Source organism: Limanda limanda, chromosome 6, assembly GCF_963576545.1.
Source record: "Limanda limanda chromosome 6, fLimLim1.1, whole genome shotgun sequence".
In the NCBI taxonomy this organism is placed as follows: Eukaryota; Metazoa; Chordata; class Actinopteri; order Pleuronectiformes; family Pleuronectidae; genus Limanda; species Limanda limanda.
In genome coordinates, this window is record NC_083641.1 from 19,860,830 (window position 1) to 19,879,872 (window position 19,043).

Genomic DNA, 19,043 nt, shown 5'->3' on the forward strand with positions numbered 1-19,043 from the left:
TGTAAAGTATGGAATATCATCAGTCTTAGGAGATCTCAGTTTGGACCAAATAAAGATTGTCATTCATGTGGAAACACCTCTGGTATGGTAAGAAAAAAGGAAAACACAATACTACAAAAGCATATTGAAAATGCTCTATAGGCCCATGATAACCCCAGTCGATTGGGATGGGTTTAAAATCATCTCTTAGTAAACTGCTCTTCTCTTTCCTACACCTGCTTATTCTCCCTAATGCCTCTAAACTTTATCCCGACTGGCCCCCGGGCGCCGTGGCTCCCTCCACCGCAGGTCTGGAGAGGGAGTGGGTCACTGCACCACGAGAAGAGAGATTTCAGCCTTATTTAATTAAAGGGTTCGTTAGGCAGCTTTGAGAAGAGTAATTAGTTGACTTGATGGGTTCATTGGAGCGGAGGTAGGGGGTCATGGGTAGTGGACTGGATGGGGGGGTTCAGGATGAGTCAGTAGCAGCAGCAGAGGGAGGATGAGTGACAGTGATGGGGGGACGAAGACAGAAGGCCTGCTAATAAAGAAGCTGCGAGATGGTTGACAAGAGGCCAGATTGTATTGAAACTCACACAGAAATCATACGGGAGCAATTTGTGTTAAAGGAAGTAGGGTCTTCTTTACTCTTTTTACTATTTGTCAACTGGACTATAATAATTTTAGATTCAGTGTATGTTTTATCTGTAGACTAAAGATGGAGAACATGGCAGCTCAAAAGGGAAGCCAAATCATCTTGATTGACACCTAGTGGCCGGCTACAGAATAGTTCGTTAATCCTGTCTTCTCCATGTCAGTGGATGGGACATGAGACAAACTAAAAGTACAGGTCAAATATTTTTTTCTCAAAGATTTCACATTTAATAGCAGAATGTATATACCTCTATAGATATGTATATATTCTCTTATTATATGTATATGCTATTTGGACATGATCTTTATGTGTGCCTCTTCAGTTGATGACATCTATTCTTTTGATGGAATCCCTTTTTCATTTTTGGTCAAAATTAACTGTGCTTCAAATTGCAGAATCCATGGCAACGCACTTAGTTCCATGGGAGCTTATAATAATTCCACCTCCAGAGTGTCATTCATAAATTACAATGCAATCAGTGGGCTGTACTTTATTCATATCTCTGCCTTGTGCAGCTTTAGAGAAAATACTTTTGTGGTTGAATGAATAGTTTATTGACACATGAAGCAGCTAAATATGCTATATGAAGTGAAGGCCTGGAAAAGAGCAATGTGTGTACACATGCATGACACTGTTTGTCCTAAACAGTCAATTTCAAAACACCAGATGAGAAGCTTTTATGATTATTGAAAATGTATTTGTAATTTTAATCAAAAATACGCAGTGACGGGAATATATAAATATATTCTGATGACTCAATCGAAAACTAAAAGACTTTCTTGTTCTGTCAGTGTGCCCTCTACTGGTTCTTATTGGCACAATGTTCACATTTGTGCACCTCCACTCTCAGGAAGCCGAAACTGTAAATTACCCAAACCCCGCCGTCACCTCCAGCCTTTGATCCCGCTCTGCTTTCTTCATCCATGCAGAGCATGTCTCAATGCCACATCTACTGCAACATGCCACACGTGATGACATCACCATCCTGGGGCAGACAGCCAATGAGAACCCACAGGGGGGAGTCAGTAATGGGTCACTGCAACCACGTCAGCCAATCGGGACGCGCCGAAAAAGCCTGTAACCATAGTGATTAGCCCGGGTTCAAAATGCGTGCATGTGTGGCAGATGCCCCCTGCGTCGGGTCCATAAGCACAGAGACTGGCCTGCTGCATCACCACCATGCTGTGGGTGGGTGGAGATATGCACAAAGGGGCACGGGGGCTGTTATCAGCTGAGGTGAACTCACTCACACCAACACACATGCTATAATGAGCTGTTGTCCTGGTTTTGTAACACATACGGTCTCTGCATATCCAACATTTCTTCTTCTAAATGGCCTTGTACTTCCTTTTTCTCATGCACCTTCTTCAGCTGCTGCAACTTATAGCCGGGGTAATTACAGTCGTTAGCCCCCCCTCGGTATTGTTCTCTGACAGGATGGATGAGGAGACGTGTGGGTGGCAGTGGAGGGTGATGGGAGGGGAGGCAGGGACAGCGGGCAGCAAACAGCACTGCTGAGTAGGAGAAGTACAATGGGCTGTGAGTCAGAGGGAAACGAGCGAGCGAGCAGCGAGAGAAAGAGAGAGCTGTGCTGAGGAAAGGTCAGTGAGTGTGTGGAGGGCCTTTTTATTTTAAATGCCAGAAGAATGAGGAAACTCAGGGATGTTGGGCTCAGGATATATCTCTGTGTTACAGGTAGCTGACTTGAGAGGGAGCGTCACGACACAGAGGAGAGAGGGTGGGGGTGCTAAACTCAACCAGGGCTCAATATGAAACTGCTCTAAAAGACATATCCCTGGAGTTCTTTGAAATATATTGAAATCACTGTCTCTTGCCTCCTTAGTCATGAATTCTTCAGCCATTCCAACATCATGATGAGGAACCATCGACCCCCTGCATCGTCCCAGCGCTGCACACACTCTTCTTACCCTCACTATCTGAATTTCCATGGATCACCTCACGTTGCAAACTGCTGCAGACACGTCCCTCAAGCACAGTTTACTGCAAATGCTCACAACAGTCGCGAACGCTGTAGTTTAAACCCTGCAGGTTAAGCAGCTTAAATACAGAAGAATGGAGGCTGTGACAGTAATCCTTGGCATTTGGTATAACTTGATATTCTTTTCTTCCCCTGTAATGCACACTACATTTAGGGCTTTAAGCCTCATTAAAGTGTTCAATGTAAGTATTTCTTTTAGTTGTATTTTTGTATTAGTTTCTTTGTCTTTGAACAAGGACCTGCTGCTTTTCTGACTTGGATGTTTTCAGAGCTTAAGAAACCCATTGTGAGATAGTTTATATCTTAATCTTTTTTTAGGTGTTCTCTGAAGGATACACCTGATGAACTTAGTGGCCGCTTTGAGCTGAGCTGAGAGGAAATCAACCTGCAGGGAACGCTGGGCTGTATTCTCATTCAAGATCTATTCATGGAAGGTCAGCAGGGCTGGTTGGTTAATACCTGCAGTAGACAGAACAGGTGACTCATTTGATGGTAAGTAGACCACTTAGATAACTGGATACATTTATATGACTGAAAGGACTTTCGAGGGTTGCAGAGTTCACAGCTGTAACATTTTCCTCTCTCTTCCTTTTTCGAAATCTTCTAGCCAGAAAAACTGGTTGATCTGCCCTGACCACCGAGGTTCAACTAATTTCAGCTTTCAGACGAGTTCATCCCTCCAGCAAATGTTTGCTCCAACTCAAAACTCCACACTCCGCAAATAACCCCACCTTGCTTGTTTCAAGATGACGATGATAATGAAATTCTTACTCTGTCTAGTCATGTTTGAAAAACCTTTAAAAACTGTTTTTTAAAGGTGATGATTATTTGTTTGCCCTTTGATTCCCACACGTTCCTATATCTACTCTCTGCCTCAGATTGCTTATCTTGTTTTATGATGTTTTTTATGTTATCTGTTTAACATGAGATCTGTCCAGGATGAACCCTGCCTCTTGCCAACTGTCAGAAGGGATTGGCTCCAGCCCAGGAACTTAGATAAGACACATGATATCTCTATGGATCCATCCAGGTTGAATAAATGATAAATAAAATAAAAAGATAATTATGTAAAGTCCTTGTTAATGAGTTACACACTTCAGCAACCCAAATAGTTCAGTCCTCCACTTCACATTCACAGCAGACAGAGATCCCCCGATGAGATTATTGAGATCATCTTCCTTTCATTCATATTAATCACATTAGTTTTGTTTTGTTTTTCATGTCAGGCTGTTCCTCTTACTCCAGATTTGTTATAAATCACGACTTTGATCAGTAAAATCAAAAGTCTGCTCAGACTCACAAAGCTAATGCTCGTTCCTTATCAGTCCTTGATGTGTGAAAGAACAAAGACGTGTCTGCACCAAACAATCAGAGTCGGGGTTGTTTACAGAAACGTGTGGAGATTCTCCATCTTGCTCAGGAGTTCCTCATCTGGACGGATGTTCACCAGCTCGGGGGACTTGTATTAGGGGCCTCCCAGTTGGAGGTGAGTGTCGTGTCCGATGACAGAGGAAGCATATATTTTTTTCCCTTCTTTTTGGAGGAAACATATAGCTTCTCTAAACAATACGACAGGAAAGGCTGCTGCACTTCCTCTATGGAACATAATGAGGATTATGACACAACATGAGGCATATAGGGTCTATATGATGTATATTGGCTGCTATAGCATGAACATTTTGCTGTAGCAATAAGTCCAAAAAGTTAAGATGATGGTATTAATTTGAATTTTACTGTTTAATGCGGTGATGATAATGTGATGATTTTAAAGTAATGTTGATGTCGGTTTATGTGGGGAAAGTAGGTGTTTCACATGTGACAAATATCAAGATATAATGATTAAAGATTAGGATTTTTCTAAATTCACAGAATAAAACGACGATGACAGACATTGAATAATCTGTTCTGCGTTTTACTCAGTTGAAGTTTTCCCTTCTTCTATATTTAAAAAAGAAGCAAAGTGGTATTTTGACAGCAAGAACAAATTGTGCAGAAGTTTGTGTGTTCTCCATGTTGCTCTTTGCCTGCAGTTATTTGCATGTAGAACTGAAACTCTGACTTTCATTTCATCACTGATGTTTGCATTTTGGGATATTTTGATCATTATGGAAATGGTGCGTCTTTGTTGCTCCGTCATTGGAGTTACATCACAGAGAAGCTCACTTTGTGATCAGGGAAAAAATGATTCCACATCACCAGTCACTCTCATATGAGTAAACAACACAATTGCGCCCCTTAGTGGTAGATAGGTAAATCACCTGTGTGCACAATCAATGACATATGTCAGACATCTCAGTGTGGTCAGTTATTTAACCTGCAGTAGAATGTACATGTGAAACTCACTGGGAAAACTGTCGTGTACTTAAACGTTTCCCCAACATTAATCATGTTTGGTGCGTTTGGATGTAAACTTGTTTGTCACACACAGAATTTCGCAATCCCTATTTTTTTCCCCCAGTGATGAAGGAACTAACCACAGCCCCAAATTGCACAACACATTTTTATTGGATCGGTAATCAGAAGCAATAAATCCTCCAAGATCTGCTGTTCACTCAACTCTTTTGAGAGTCATCTGCAAATGTCACAGCAGAGCAAACAAAGGGACATTGTATGGAATCATGGGAGGAACTCAAAGTTTCACACAGATAAGGTTATTGAAAACACATGGGTGATCGCAACAGGACTTTAACGTCTTGGGAATACAATGTTGTGATTTATCCAAAATGAGAAAAAAATAAATCATGTTGCAATTGCGCCACAAAACACACGATGGCGCACCACAGCAAGCAGATAATGGAGGGGCGCAATTTGAACTTTATTTGTGCAGGTGTTTACAAGAGTTTGAATACTTTTTAAAATGGACTTTTCTACCAGTAAAAGCAAAATATGATAATACAGGCAAATTTAAACTTTAGCATACATCAGAGTACATGGACCAGCTACTTTCAAACATGTGATAATAAGTCACAAACACATTATTCTTATTTGTCAATGTATAACGTTATTTTTGAATCATTAAAGTTTAGTTCAGGATACAGGTGGATAACAGACACATGGAATTAATTAATTATACAAATAATAATAATAAACTTTATTAACATAGCGCCTTTCAAAATACAGCTACAATGTTTCAGTTAAAATTGAAAAAACGATAAGACAAGATACAGTTAAAAGCATAAAAGGTTAGATCAGAACTAAGATAAATCACAATAAAATAATAATAATAAACAAGAAACCTTAAAGAGCTTTGTTTGTTTGAAATAGTGAAAAACAATCCATAAATCATGTAAACATAATAGAAGAGGTAAACTGTGGCATTGTTTTTTCTGCCTTTATTTTGTATCAATACTTCAAATGGATTTGCTGATCTCATGAAGAAAATAGCAACTTTATTTCTATACTTTTTCTCCGCTGTGTTAACCACACACACACACACACACACACACACACACACACACACACACACACACACACACACACACACACACACACAACAGATAAATGAGAGCAGAGGTGTGTCTCCCTTCCGTTCAGATCCCTCCTACTCCTCCTCCTCCTCTTCCTCCTCCTCCTCCTCCTCTCAGAAACTCCTCCGCGGTGTTTTCAGTAACTCGCAACAGAAACTTCAGACTCTGCTGCTACAGCTCTGCCCTCACTCGCTTTCACCGGGTTTCGGTGCCATGTTGGAATAAACTCCGTTAACTTGTGTGATCCGGTTGGTTTCCCTGCAGGAACAATGAGCTGCTGCACATCGCGCGATTAGCGGTAAGTTGGAGCGAACACTTAAATCAAACCACTGAATAACTACTCTGCTTTAGCGCTGAATCACAACTTCTCTCTCTGCTGTTGTCAGTAAATGTTAGTGCATATGTTGCGTTGTATTAGTTGTATGTTGTTTTTTTTGCACTGATCTACTTAAAAACAAATTGTTTGGATATTCAGTGACCGAAGAGATACAAACACACAGTTATTTTCCCTTTGGAATATTACAGTTCAGATAGTACAGATTACTCACAGCCACACGTTGTCATCTTGTAATTGGGGCATTTCACAACACTGAACACACACAAAACGATTAGAAGTTGTCTTCACTGCTTGGATTTCTTTTATTTTCGCGCATGTCTCCGTCAGTGTAGCTGCCAGAGTCTTCACTGAACCCCTGTTAATGAGTAAACTCTGGGAATTTGGACACTGCTCTGTGCTCTTTGATACTGATTGGTGTGGCCCTCTTTTGTTTATCCTCAAGGGTGAGAACAGTTCACTGCAGGGCTGCAGTGTTTGCACTGTGACCTGTGGGCTTGAGCAGAGACGGTGCAGAGGACACGGGGACAGGACACAACCATGGATTTCGGCAATGATGTGGACCTGTCCAACAATAACATCACCCCTCTGTGGAAACGACGCTCGGACAAGAACCCCCTGGACTCGGGCAAACACAAGGCGCGACCCGTCAGTTACCACATCAGTGGGGTCATGACCACGGACTTCCCCTTGGAGGACAACAGGTATTCCCTGACCTCGGGCCAACCTGCCGAGAGGTTGGTGGCCGCACCTCCGTGTTCGGGCAGTGGCATTGCAGTGTTGAAGCACATTCTTAACAAGCCCTCCAGGAAATCCCGGGTCATTCGAAGCATCAGCATTGGGCACCTCTCCAGCGGACGCTTCTCACTGTCCAGATTTAGGTCTGATGACAGCAAATCCGCTTCATTGGACAATAGAAAGCGTAATGGAGACTGTGACAAGGGGAAAAGCAGTAATGAAAAGCGTCTCCTGGACTCCCAGATATGCATCTCCAGTCCTTACACTCTGAATTCACAGAAGGACCAGATAGCATTTGGGACAAATTCCTCCTCACCCGAAAGTGACCCTCTCAACTGTTCCTCTCCTGACCTATCCCAACGCACTGCCAACAGCAACTACAACCACCATGAACTGTGCTCTCTTTCATCCACGTCCAGCTCCTCTCCTCCCGTCTGCCGCACCCCTACCCCTTCCCACAGCTCCACATCCAGCATCCCCTCCCTCTCTTCTCTCACCTCCTCAGACCCCCCGACCCCACGCTCCCCATCACCGGCAGACAGAGGACATCCAGTCCTCAAACAGTCTTCCGCCTCGCCTGCCCCGTCACAGGACAGCAGGCATGCCTCTTCCTCCTCGTCCATCTTATCCACTTCACCCTCCCTCTCTCCGTCTATCTCTCCCTCTCCCTCCATCATCCTCAGCACCCACAGTCAAGCTGCCCTGAAGATGGGCACCCAGCAGCTCATTCCCAAGGGCTTAGCATCGGATAGTCGCCAGAGCAAGGTGCCTCCCCCTGCGCAGCACGGCCAAGGTTTGGCAGGTCTGCTGGGGTTGGATCATTCTAAGAGAGCCCTGAAATCCCTCAGTATGGTGGAGATTGGACCCTACTTTTCCACCGGCGGGAACCCCGGTGAAGCGGCAGAGGTAGAAAGTGACAGCCCGGGGTCGCTCAGGAGAGGCTTGAGGAGTACCTCCTATAGGAAGGCTGTTGTGACTGGAGCAGACTCAGCAGGGGTAGATCATAAGGTGCCCTGGTTGTCCCATCCTGTTTCCCAAGTGCTAGATGTGGATAATCCAGCGTCACCAAGCAGCCCTGTAAGTCCTGGCACTTTAAGCCTCTCCAGCCCTGGAGCAGCCAAACCCGGGAGCCCTAGGACACCCAAGCTTGCCAGTCCTAGGACACCCAAGCTAACCAGCCCCAGGTTGTTAAAGCTTGCTAGTCCTGGGACAGAAAAGTCTACCAGCGCTTGGAAAAATAAGGTGGGTAAGGTGTTTGTCCTGAAACAGGTAGTGGGGAAGTATAAGGCCTTAATGTGTACAAACATCCCAACTGACCCTAAATAGCCGGTGTTTTTGCATTGCTTTTTATTGCATTTTTAAGGTTTTTCCTTGGCTGCAGCAGATTAAGATTCCTTGACACAGTCAATCAGAATGCATCTGATTGGTTTATATTTGAATGTGCTTAAAGATGGCTTCGACACACACTTTCAAAATTGGGGGGGTGACATAGTCCAAAATTGTAAAACTACGACACAGACTAAGTATTGTACAGCAAACTTAGCAGCAGCAGCAGAGATTGGGACAAGGCCCTTACAAGGAAACAATTGATGTGGTTGTTGGGAGACATGACGTAATGTGACACCATGCATGCACATGCACACTCGTACACACAATGGCTCTGTAATTAGACGGGGGGTCAGCGAAGGATGTCCCCAGTAAGGGCATGAACAGGTCATGGACAGGTGACATAGGGACACACTCCTGTTCCATTTTAAGTGTGTGTGTGAATCTGGCTGGTTTGCTCAAATCACTAACATTTTATTGCTGTGTTTCTCTTCTAGAATCCAAATAAGAAGAAAGTTTTGACCCATCAGCCGACATTTGACAGCGAGGGTGAGAATCGGCCATCTGTTTTACATCACCCGCTGTTTCCTTCAGTTTTACTGTTTCCCTTTCCTTCTCTTAAACTACAATATACTGATGGGTCTCTCTGTCAAAATAATGCCCTGTTTCAGAGGAGGAGCTGTATCAGAACTACCAGGAGAAGGCCTTGCACAATGATTCAGATGAGGATGCTGATTCCAGGGAGCCCAGCTCGGATAATGGCATCGTGGTGCAGTACAGACCCATACGCACCTCCTGGAGCCAGCTCAGTGTGGTAAGACATTACACACAAACACAGCTTCCATTCCCCTTCTCCCGCTTCTTCTCTATCTCTACATCCAGTGAACAGAAAACCATACAGTGGTACGAACAGTCTGTGCGGTAGCTGGGGAGTTTTGGAATTCTAGAGCTCCGAAGAATGCCGTAGGATCCAGTTTAGCCACAGTCCATACCCATCCTCCCACAGTTCTGTGCCTCCCTCTTCCCCTGATTCTGTTTATCAAGGAGTACAGGAGCATTTCTTTGAGGAGTTGGAGGGTCAGGGAGGCAGACGGGAGGCAGACCCACAGGAAGTCTCGGAAGCACTGATTGGCCTTATGCCAATGTGTTGGCAAACTCTTCACATTTGTCAGGCTGCAAATATGCTCAAGACGTGGCCTCTGGAGTGAAGTGTGGTGGCTCTGCATTACATAATATAGTCAGGGATTGGAATGGAATGATAGTGGAATCAAGAGGAGAGATAATGTAGTGCTCTACTTAGGCATTCCCATCTGTTTGTTTACTTGTTGAAAAGGGAAAGTGTGGGAGCGAAAAGAGGCGATGGCTGAGATAGGGCCATATAGGACTAGTTCTTAAATTGCCAGGCGGAGAATAATACACAGACTGACAATCAGTAATTCTAAATTGGATTGAAGATAGAGAATGTTCACAAGATGTCCGTCAGCTAGATAAGATGAATTGAACCCAGTCCGAATTACACAGATTCTCCTGAAGTAAGCTTTCTTCTCCAGCACAGCTGCTTTACAGCTGTGGGTCAGTTAGTGGGAAATAGTTTTGCCTTTTGTAACTCTGAGGAATTTCTCCATCAGCTTCCAAATTCTGCAGGAAATGCTGTCATGAAGTCATTGTTGTAGTCATTGTCGTAGTGTGACGGGAAATAAGCTAAGTGTCAGCGAAGCCGAGAACCAGATATTCAAGTTTTCATCCTGTGTGGTTTGCCTCTCCAGCATGTCTCCTCTCACCCTGCTCCTCCTTCCTTTAACTGACCCTGGAATCCCTCTTGTCGTTAAGCATATGATGAAATGTCACATCCCAGAAATGTCATTTAAACCTACATTCAAGCTTCAAATGAATAATGAATTCTTCTCAATAATGACACCTAATTGATCGAGTTCCAGCCACACCCAGTGACACTGCCGAGCAGGACAAAGTTCAGAAAACTTTGTTGTCTTTGCTGTTTTGGGGCATTGGAGTTTTAGCAAAAGAGAAAGTAAGAATGATTAATAAAGAAACAGATGTGTTTGTGAGAGGAATAGAAAGGAAGAGGCACAGTGGAGGTTTGTTTGTTCTCAGTGTTGGCCGAGGGCATCAGGGCAGATACTAGCTCCTCCAGGACGCAGTATCACCTCCTCGGGGCCTTTATACCAAAACCACAGGCTGATAACTTCAGTAGTTCTCCTCACCCTATTCTTTCTAAAAGATTGCTTGTTATCTCGCAGTCAACATATTAACACGCACACAGACTTTACATCAAACTGTCGGCGTTCGGACAAATTTCCCTTTTAAAATAATCACATGAGCCTACCCATGTTACCTTTAGTGTTTTGTGGATACAACAAATTCCTGCATTCCTGTGAGTCTTAACTCAATGATTTGTTTTCCATTTATTTCCTACAACCACTTCATTGACTGCCTATTCAGTGTGGTATGCAAAGTGTTCCTTCCTCTGTGCGTAGACACAACCGTGGCACACACACTTGAAAAGGCCCAAGTTGACCTGAAAAGAAAAAAGTTTACCAGACATGTGTGACTTTGTATTTGACTATTAAAATATGTGTATATTTTCTGTTTAGGTAAAGAAAAATGGTTTGTCCGAACGGATGAGTCTGGAGGAACGCAAAATACAAGAGGTAGGAGTCATAGTTCACACTTCAAAGTTTTGTGTTTGTTTATGTCGGATCCTTCCTCATATATCGGCCTGTCCTGAATCAGGAACTCGGGGGGGTAACTGAAGCAAAAAGTGCACACAATTAAACAACAAAGTCACCTTCTCCTCCCTGTTCCTCTCCCTTGCTCCTCCTTAGGCCATTTTCGAGGTGATCTCGTCGGAGCACTCCTACCTGCACAGTCTGGAGATCCTGATCCGCATGTTCAAGAACTCTGAGGAGCTCAGCGAGGCCATGACCAAGACCGAGCGCCACCACCTCTTCTCCAACATCAGCGACGTCTGTGAGGCTAGCAAGAAGTAAGTGCAGGGCTGGAGCTTTTGCAGGCAGAATTATTATCTGATGTACATTGTTATGCATCTCCATGTGTGATTTTCTATGTGTGTGTGTGTTTATGGAACTTTTTGGTGTCATGGACGTAGAGTAAATGTTGTTTTTCTGCTGCTGGTTGGTATTTGTAGGCTTTGCTTACTATGTCAGTGTGTCTGTTTCTGTGGTTTTTGGTTTTGGCTGTAATGAGCTGGATCATTTCCTTATTTAAATGCACTTAACAGTTGGTAGACCACATTTATTCCATGTGAGGTGTTTCTGTAAACACTACTTGCTGCTCGTTCATACAATTCTTCTTACCTTAAGTCAGGGTTGTTTTCAGTGTTTGAAGAACTGTGGGTCGGCAGCAGTGAGCTGTCGTCTGTGTAGATCACAGGATGACAGGCGAGAGAGCCTGGACGTGAGGAGCAAACCAAGGCTTCTTCCACATGTTTTAGTTTTAAAAAGGCGTCACTGTTTCAACCTCAATTTTAGGCTGCTGTCCACACATCTCTGGTGTTTACGAGGGCTTGAAACTGAGAAGTTTGGTGAGTTTTTCCCTCAACAAGTCTATGATTTAGGACAGAAGATGTTGCACATGGTACAGATTGTCAAGCACTATGAGGACAATTTTGATTTGTGGGCTATATGCAAGTACAATTTGATTAATTGATTGATTGACCCCGTTTTAGTTTGACAACTTTGGGGCTGCATGGGAGACGGACAAAAACAGAGATGTTTGCAAATGATTACGCTGAATTTGTTTTCCTGATTGGTTGTTATTAGTTGTGAATTGACTGGTGGCAATGAATGCAAAGTGTTGCAAACACTTTAAGGGACAGTTCTACCACCTTGTCATTTTTTTAAAGAAATTTTAGCTTTTATTTTTCACCCCTTGTTCATAAGTGGTCTCTGCAAATAAGTATGGGAGAAGACTGCGGCAGTGAGTGTGTGTGAGACAGAGGCAGTGGAATAGAAGAAACAAACTGAATCTGAAACCAAATCTGATTTGACTGACAATATATTCAGGGACAGCTCTTATTTATATTGCACGTGATTAAGAGAGGCCATGAACCCACGGACTGCGCTGACTCAGCATTACTCTGCTCCACCAGGCACCATTATCCCTACTAATGATTGACAGAGGTGTTGATGACCCCAGTATGTTCTCAGGTTGTTTTATTTTAATGTTTCACTTCACCTGTGTTGTCCTTCTTTATTATGGCAGTGCCCTAAATTGCACTGTTATCTTGATGAAGGTTATCAGGTCAATATAAACTTATAATAATGTCAGCTCTTGCTCGGAAGTGACTGTTGAGGCTCTCACGTGTTCTTTATATCATCGTTTAATCTGGTTTGAATCTACAAACCTGCTTTCAGGACTGCTGACTACACTTTGGCCCGGGTTGAGAGCAGATTTACTCAAAGGCTCCGAGTCTTGGTACTTTCCCTCCTTTCCAATTTGACAAGAAGTTGAGCTGACAAAACCCCTCTTTGCAACAGCAGGTTTAAGGTTACTCCACAAAACCTACACAGCAAAAACCAGAATAGCTGAACATGTCATCAACCTGGTCAGATTATTGAAACCTGCTACAGAGAAGCAAAGTTAAATGCAAATTTTTAAAGTGCGATCTCGTACCAGGTGCTGCTGGAATTTCTGGGCTTATAAATCCATGCGTGAAATGGGCTCGCCTTTTTTTTCTGTTGCCAGGGGTGTAAGTTCACCCAGGCCTGAAAAATGTAAGTGTGAAAAGGCTGTTTAAGAGCGTTTACTGGGCTAGGGGTTGTCATGGTTGTCTCAGTTTGTGTGTCTGTGTGTGCGTGTGTCCCTACATTTGCTGAAGGATTCCAGGTCCAGTTTGAAACCCCCTCCTCAGACGGAAAGATTCCTTATCTATCACTTAGGCCATGTACATTTGACTCACCCCCATTATCAGGAAAGTAAATTATTACAAATAGCATCCCTCACATTCTGCAGGTTAATTGTATTGATATATTGGGCGGCTGTGGCTGAGGGGTAGAGTGGTCGTCCTCAAACCTGAAGGTCGGCGGTTCGATCCCCAGTCTGACCCATCTGCATGCCTGCCGAAGTGTCCTTGGGCAAGATGCTGAACCCTCAATAGCCCCCCATAATATATAACAAAGTGCTGCAAGTAGATGCACTGTATGAATGTGTGTGTGAATGGGTGAATGTGAAACTGTACTGTAAAGCGCTTTGAGGGGTCATCATCACACTAGGAAAGCGCTATATAAATACAAATCCATTTACCATTGACCATATGGACACTATTACAATCTATTACAATTTTTTTTTTTAAATGTTTTCCCTTTCTAATATTGATCCATTATCAGTGTATTTAAAAAAAAAAAAAAAAAAAAAGGTGAAAAAGAGCTTAAATCTAGAGTGGCTCAAAACTGAAGTCTTACATACGTTGCACAACTTTCCAGAGGGAAATATGACCACATTGTTGACATTTTAACTCTGGCTCACGTTACATACAACCTTTTCAGCACTCAAAAAACAGTAGTTGCTAGAGGCAGTACAGCGCAACATATATTGCGATATATGGCAAAGGAAAATTGCAGATTTACCTGGTTGAAATGAATACAGTTCAGAGACATGGTACTGGACTGGTACATAGATTTGCTAGCCGATGCCCAACCTGCCGTTTTCGTTTGTATCTAATGCATTTCAGATCCTGGTATCGGTATCAGAGCATCTCTATTATATACACCTCATTCCCAATTTGGGGGGCTGTATATTCCTCTACCATACCTCCCAGCGTTCAGACGTGCTGCAGCCCATCTCATTCCTATACACAGGCCACATGCTTAAATGTGATACTTTACCCTCCCCAGCTACATTCTGGTGGACCTGTGTAGCTCCAGGGCGGAGGGTGGAGGGACAGCAGGCATCCAAAGAGGTTAATGCTCTGTAGCACTGGTTAAACAAGATGTTTCGGTGAGAACAGAAAGTCGGGCTTTGAGTTTAGAGCCTCTCAAAGAAGATGGGATTCCTATAACTCCACCTGCAGACTCCTGTATGTGATGGAGTGTGTGAGTGAGCGCTGTCACGCAGGTGTGTTACTGACACACCTCACCTGTTACCATAACATTCTTGAGAATTTTAAGACAAACTGTGACGGAGAACATGTTCCTGAGGGCTCATATTATTTTTCTTTTATTCATATATGTATTTATAGTTCTTGGTCCGCAGTCTAATTTGGGGTTTTTCCTTTTTTTAACACCCCGATTTAACCCCAATCCCTTTGACCTCTTCCCTTGTGACAACATGCTCCCATAAGGGTGAGTGGGTTCAGCCCCAGGAGGGAGCCCAGCCTGAACTTGAGCAGCCTTGACCTGCAAAAGCTGTCAATACACCTCCAGGACACGGACCGTGCAGGGGACAGGGCTGTGCATGTTTTCTCTGATCCTGTAGAGGTCGTAATTCAAAGGGTGCGGCGTCCATCATGGACACGAGGCTACACCGTCACAAGATGCATTGTTTCCCATAGATGGCAACAGCCCAATGTGTGTGGAGCAGGTAGCGACTGGGACCACGGGGACTTAAGAGGTGCTTTTGCAGAAGAGCTCAAACTCGGCCCAACCACTCAAGGTCAACGTCCTGTGTCCGTGCAGGAGTTTCCTGTTTGTCACCATGGATGGCGCACTTAAAATACTCCTTCTCTTGAAGCTGGACATGTGGCGTGTCGTTACAACGGCCATCTGGTGGTGCGCAGGAAGAGGAAGAGCCTCTGTGCGATGGCTAATTGGTGGGCTATGTCTATTTTAAGAGGCGGGGACTTCCTCTTTTGTGATCTTCCAGCAGGTTGAGGAGAACGATGTTGTCACCGCTTCCTGCCTTCCTGACTTTGTATCCACCACTGTATCCTAAATGTCCCCTGGTGTGGGATGTGGTCTCAGGATGGGATGCTGCTAGCTGAAGCTGTTGCCATGTACGGTTTGAATCCCTGACATACTAATGCTTTTTTCCCCCTCATCCTGTGTTCAGATTCTTTAAGGAATTGGAGGAAAGACACCAGCAGAACATAGTCATCGACGACATCAGCGACATTGTCTGCAGGCACGCTCAGTCCAACTTTGACCCCTACATCACGTACTGCTCCAACGAGGTCTACCAGCAGAGAACCCTGCAGAGGCTGGTGTGAGTGACCGAGGGAGCAGATGTTCTCGCCTTATCTCGCATGGATTCCATCCAGCATGAGCGGGAATTTCTAATTCCTCCCAATCTTTTTTACATTCTTTCTGAACGCCCTGTGTGCCTCTTGCAGGTCCAAGAGCCCGGGCTTTAAGGAGGTGCTGACCCGGATCGAGAGCCACCCGGACTGCAGGAACCTCCCCATGATCTCCTTCCTCATCCTGCCCATGCAGAGGATCACCCGCCTGCCCCTGCTCATGGATGTGAGTGGGCTGCAGACGTACAGTAGCACAAGCGTTTGGAATCACAAGCCTCTGACTCTTGCGCAACAGTTTGTTTATTCACGCTGTTCCCCCGGCTAATTCTACACAGGGTGTGTGCTGACCTCACAGATGAGAGTGGGACCTCATGTTATTCCTTAATACTCTAAACTGATCCAACTTATCCTCCCCCTCCTTCCCTTTTTTAAATTTTTTTTTCCCCTTCTTCACTTCCATGCCGCCATTATTCTGTCCCTACTGCCTCCCCCTCTCTTCCTCTCCCATGCTCAACTTTCATCCTCCTCTCTCCAGTCTTCCGTCAGTGTCTCCCATGAGACTCTGGGTTTCATGCTTGTAAATTCAGAGGCTTTTGGATCCTGAGAAAGTTCGTTTTCAATTCGTCTCTTCCCACAGTGCGTTGAGGCATCGATACTTTTTTTAGGATTCTAGTTTGTAAATTAATGTGTTAAATGTGTGTTTTTATGGCGTTAATAACAATAACTGACTTGAGCCCTGACCCTTGTGTTGCAGACAATTTGTCAGAAGACGCCTAAAGACACTGCGCAGTATGAAGAGTGTAAGAAGACGTTACAAGCAGTCAGCAAGGTCAGTGGGTTTTGTGTTCTTGCAGTTTCACAAATTGTCACCTTCACTCTGAGCTGTTACTGGATTGTTATTGAATTGCACTTCTCCATCTTATAGACCACTCGCAGCACTTTACAGTAGAAATAGCATTCTTCTATTCTCACACACATTCACACAGCGCTTCAATAGACAGGGCTCTTTCTCTCACGCACCATTCCTGCACAGTTGGCACAGCTGTCAGGGAGTTGGTATCTTGCCCAAGGGCACTCCGGTGCCAGGGATTGAACTGCCGAACTTCTGGTCTACACGATATTTCTCTAAAGCCTCATCAAGGTGCTGTAGGGATGTTGAGCCATAGGAGACTTGCGGTAGCCGTATGAAACTAGGATTAGGCTGGGATGAAGTCACTTTCTCTCTTTTTACTTTTGCAGAGACCATATTAAAAAGGCTTTTTCCAGCCTCTCTTGTACTTTATCATTTTTAGCACATCTGTCATTTTTATTAACAGATGCTGTGTTTGTCTCTGTGTGTGTGTGTGTCCGTGTGTGAGCAGGTGGTAAGAAAGTGTAACGAAGGAGCTCGCACAATGGAAAGAACAGAGATGATGTACACCATCAACTCTCAGCTGGCGTTCAAGATTAAGGTATGTACATAAAATACATTCGAAATTTGAGACGGTATTTATTTTGAAAACACATAATTCTGGAGAACAACTGACATGAACAATCAAATTCAAAGTTTTACTTTGTAGGATATTTGCTGATTTGTTTTCCTGCAGAGTTTTATCCAAAAAACAAATCCTAAAATGTCAAACTACAGACTTAAAGTATGGAAAACAATTATCCGTATGTAGTCATACACACATGCAGACAAGATAATACAAAGAGGACACGCCACTGTTACAGACTTGGCGAGGATCTATACGCACAATGCACACAACGCTTGGCAGCCTCCTGTGTGTCTAAGTAGTGTGGGAAGTAGCCGTTGGCACATTTGGTAATCACAGATGTCTCGCGAACATATTCTCGATCTGCATACTCAGCTGTTGACACACGGTCACACAAACGTAGTCAGCGTTTCCCTGACACCTCTGATGTTTATTTGTCCTTCACGTTTCCCCCCCCCCCCCCTCTCCACCTGCAGCCGTTCCCCCTGGTCTCGTCCTCCAGGTGGATGGTGAAGAGAGGAGAGCTGACGGCCTTCGTAGAAGACAACGGCCTCTTCCTCAAGCGGAGGCAGCGGCAGCAGGTCTACTTCTTCCTCTTCAACGACGTCCTCATCGTCACTAGGAAGAAGAGGTGAGCCCAGGGGGGGGGGACGGGACTGTGTGTGACTCTGTGGTTTGAGTGGGAGCTTTGTTGTGCCGGCTTGGCTCATTACTCACATGTTCTGTCATGTTGAGAGGGAAAGTGGAATCATAAGCTCCTGGTTTTCACAGTGTGTACCAACCCACTGCGGCCTGACTAAGACCCTGAGCAGAGGGCGTGTGCGACATTGTTCCCGCACTTTAACTGGTCCTGGGAATCGAAGCCTGTTTTAAAAATGAAAAACAAAGAGGTCCCACCCTGAAAAGAAAAGAACCTAACGGCCCTAATGCACAAAACGACAACAGTTGCGTCACCGCCACAGTGTGAAGTCATTATCAGCAGGGTTGGGTAAGATTGAGGAAAAAGAGGTTTACGGGGGTTTGGCACCTGCAGACGCACCATACAATCACACGGTTTTCCCATGCTCCCCCCCCCCCCACCCCCCTCTCTCTAATGGGCGTGTGAATTCAGTGGAACAGGTGCAGTTACCTGAACCTGCTGCGACTTGATTCTGTGAATCCGAGTTTGTTTTTCTATTGAATTTTGTCGAGGTCTCAACACGTCCTGGTGTCGAGAATCGTGTCGAGCTGGTCGACCCACTCGGCGTCAAGCCCGTACATCACTCTGCCCCCCCCCCCCCTCCTCCTTTTCTACTATATTTAACATCATGAAGAGAACTACTATGAGATGATGCGGATTGCATTTGGGCCGTTTGTGTGTGCGTGCGCAACTGTGTGTATTTGAGCCAAAAAAATCCTTTCTCCCTCTCTCCCTCTGCGTCTGGAACTGATTCTTTCCCCCCCCCCTCTCTCAGACTCAGGGTTCCTAAGAATCATAAAAAAAAAATGTGGGAAAAAAGAAAAGAAACATTCCATATGAAATTTTTCTGGGAATCTGATCCAGGACGGCGGACTCCAGCAGCGTGTGGTATCGGGACCTGTGTTTGGAAGAGGGATTTGGGAAAGGGAGTTCTCCTGTGTGTAGGTGTGTGTGTGTTTGTGTGTGTGTGTGTGTGTGTGTGTGAGCAGGTTTGAATGGGAGAAGCTGGTATAATATTGGTTTGTACGGAGCCCTGCTGCGGCACGCTACTCCGCTGCACTCCATCTGCAGCGATCAAAACAAAAACAGAGCCGGGGTACACAAGGGCAGCCGGGTCCAGGTCACAAACCCTCCCAGACATAATGGTGTAATAGCCCCTTCCCGTGTCATTACGACCTGGA

At 44.6% G+C, this 19,043-nt stretch overlaps 1 protein-coding gene across 1 annotated transcript in view; it reads left to right on the forward strand.

The window, feature by feature from the left end:
• Positions 1-6,224: 6,224 nt before the first annotated feature.
• Positions 6,225-19,043, forward strand: part of LOC133003947 (rho guanine nucleotide exchange factor 26-like) — a 29,449-nt gene continuing 16,630 nt past the window's right edge. The window contains exons 1-11 of the mRNA XM_061073779.1: positions 6,225-6,398; positions 6,880-8,414; positions 8,996-9,047; positions 9,170-9,312; positions 11,111-11,167; positions 11,342-11,502; positions 15,525-15,677; positions 15,805-15,934; positions 16,463-16,537; positions 17,070-17,159; positions 17,660-17,814. Coding sequence (XP_060929762.1) covers positions 6,975-8,414; positions 8,996-9,047; positions 9,170-9,312; positions 11,111-11,167; positions 11,342-11,502; positions 15,525-15,677; positions 15,805-15,934; positions 16,463-16,537; positions 17,070-17,159; positions 17,660-17,814 — 2,456 coding nt within the window. The 5' untranslated portion in view covers positions 6,225-6,398; positions 6,880-6,974. The remainder of the gene's footprint in view (positions 6,399-6,879; positions 8,415-8,995; positions 9,048-9,169; positions 9,313-11,110; positions 11,168-11,341; positions 11,503-15,524; positions 15,678-15,804; positions 15,935-16,462; positions 16,538-17,069; positions 17,160-17,659; positions 17,815-19,043) is intronic.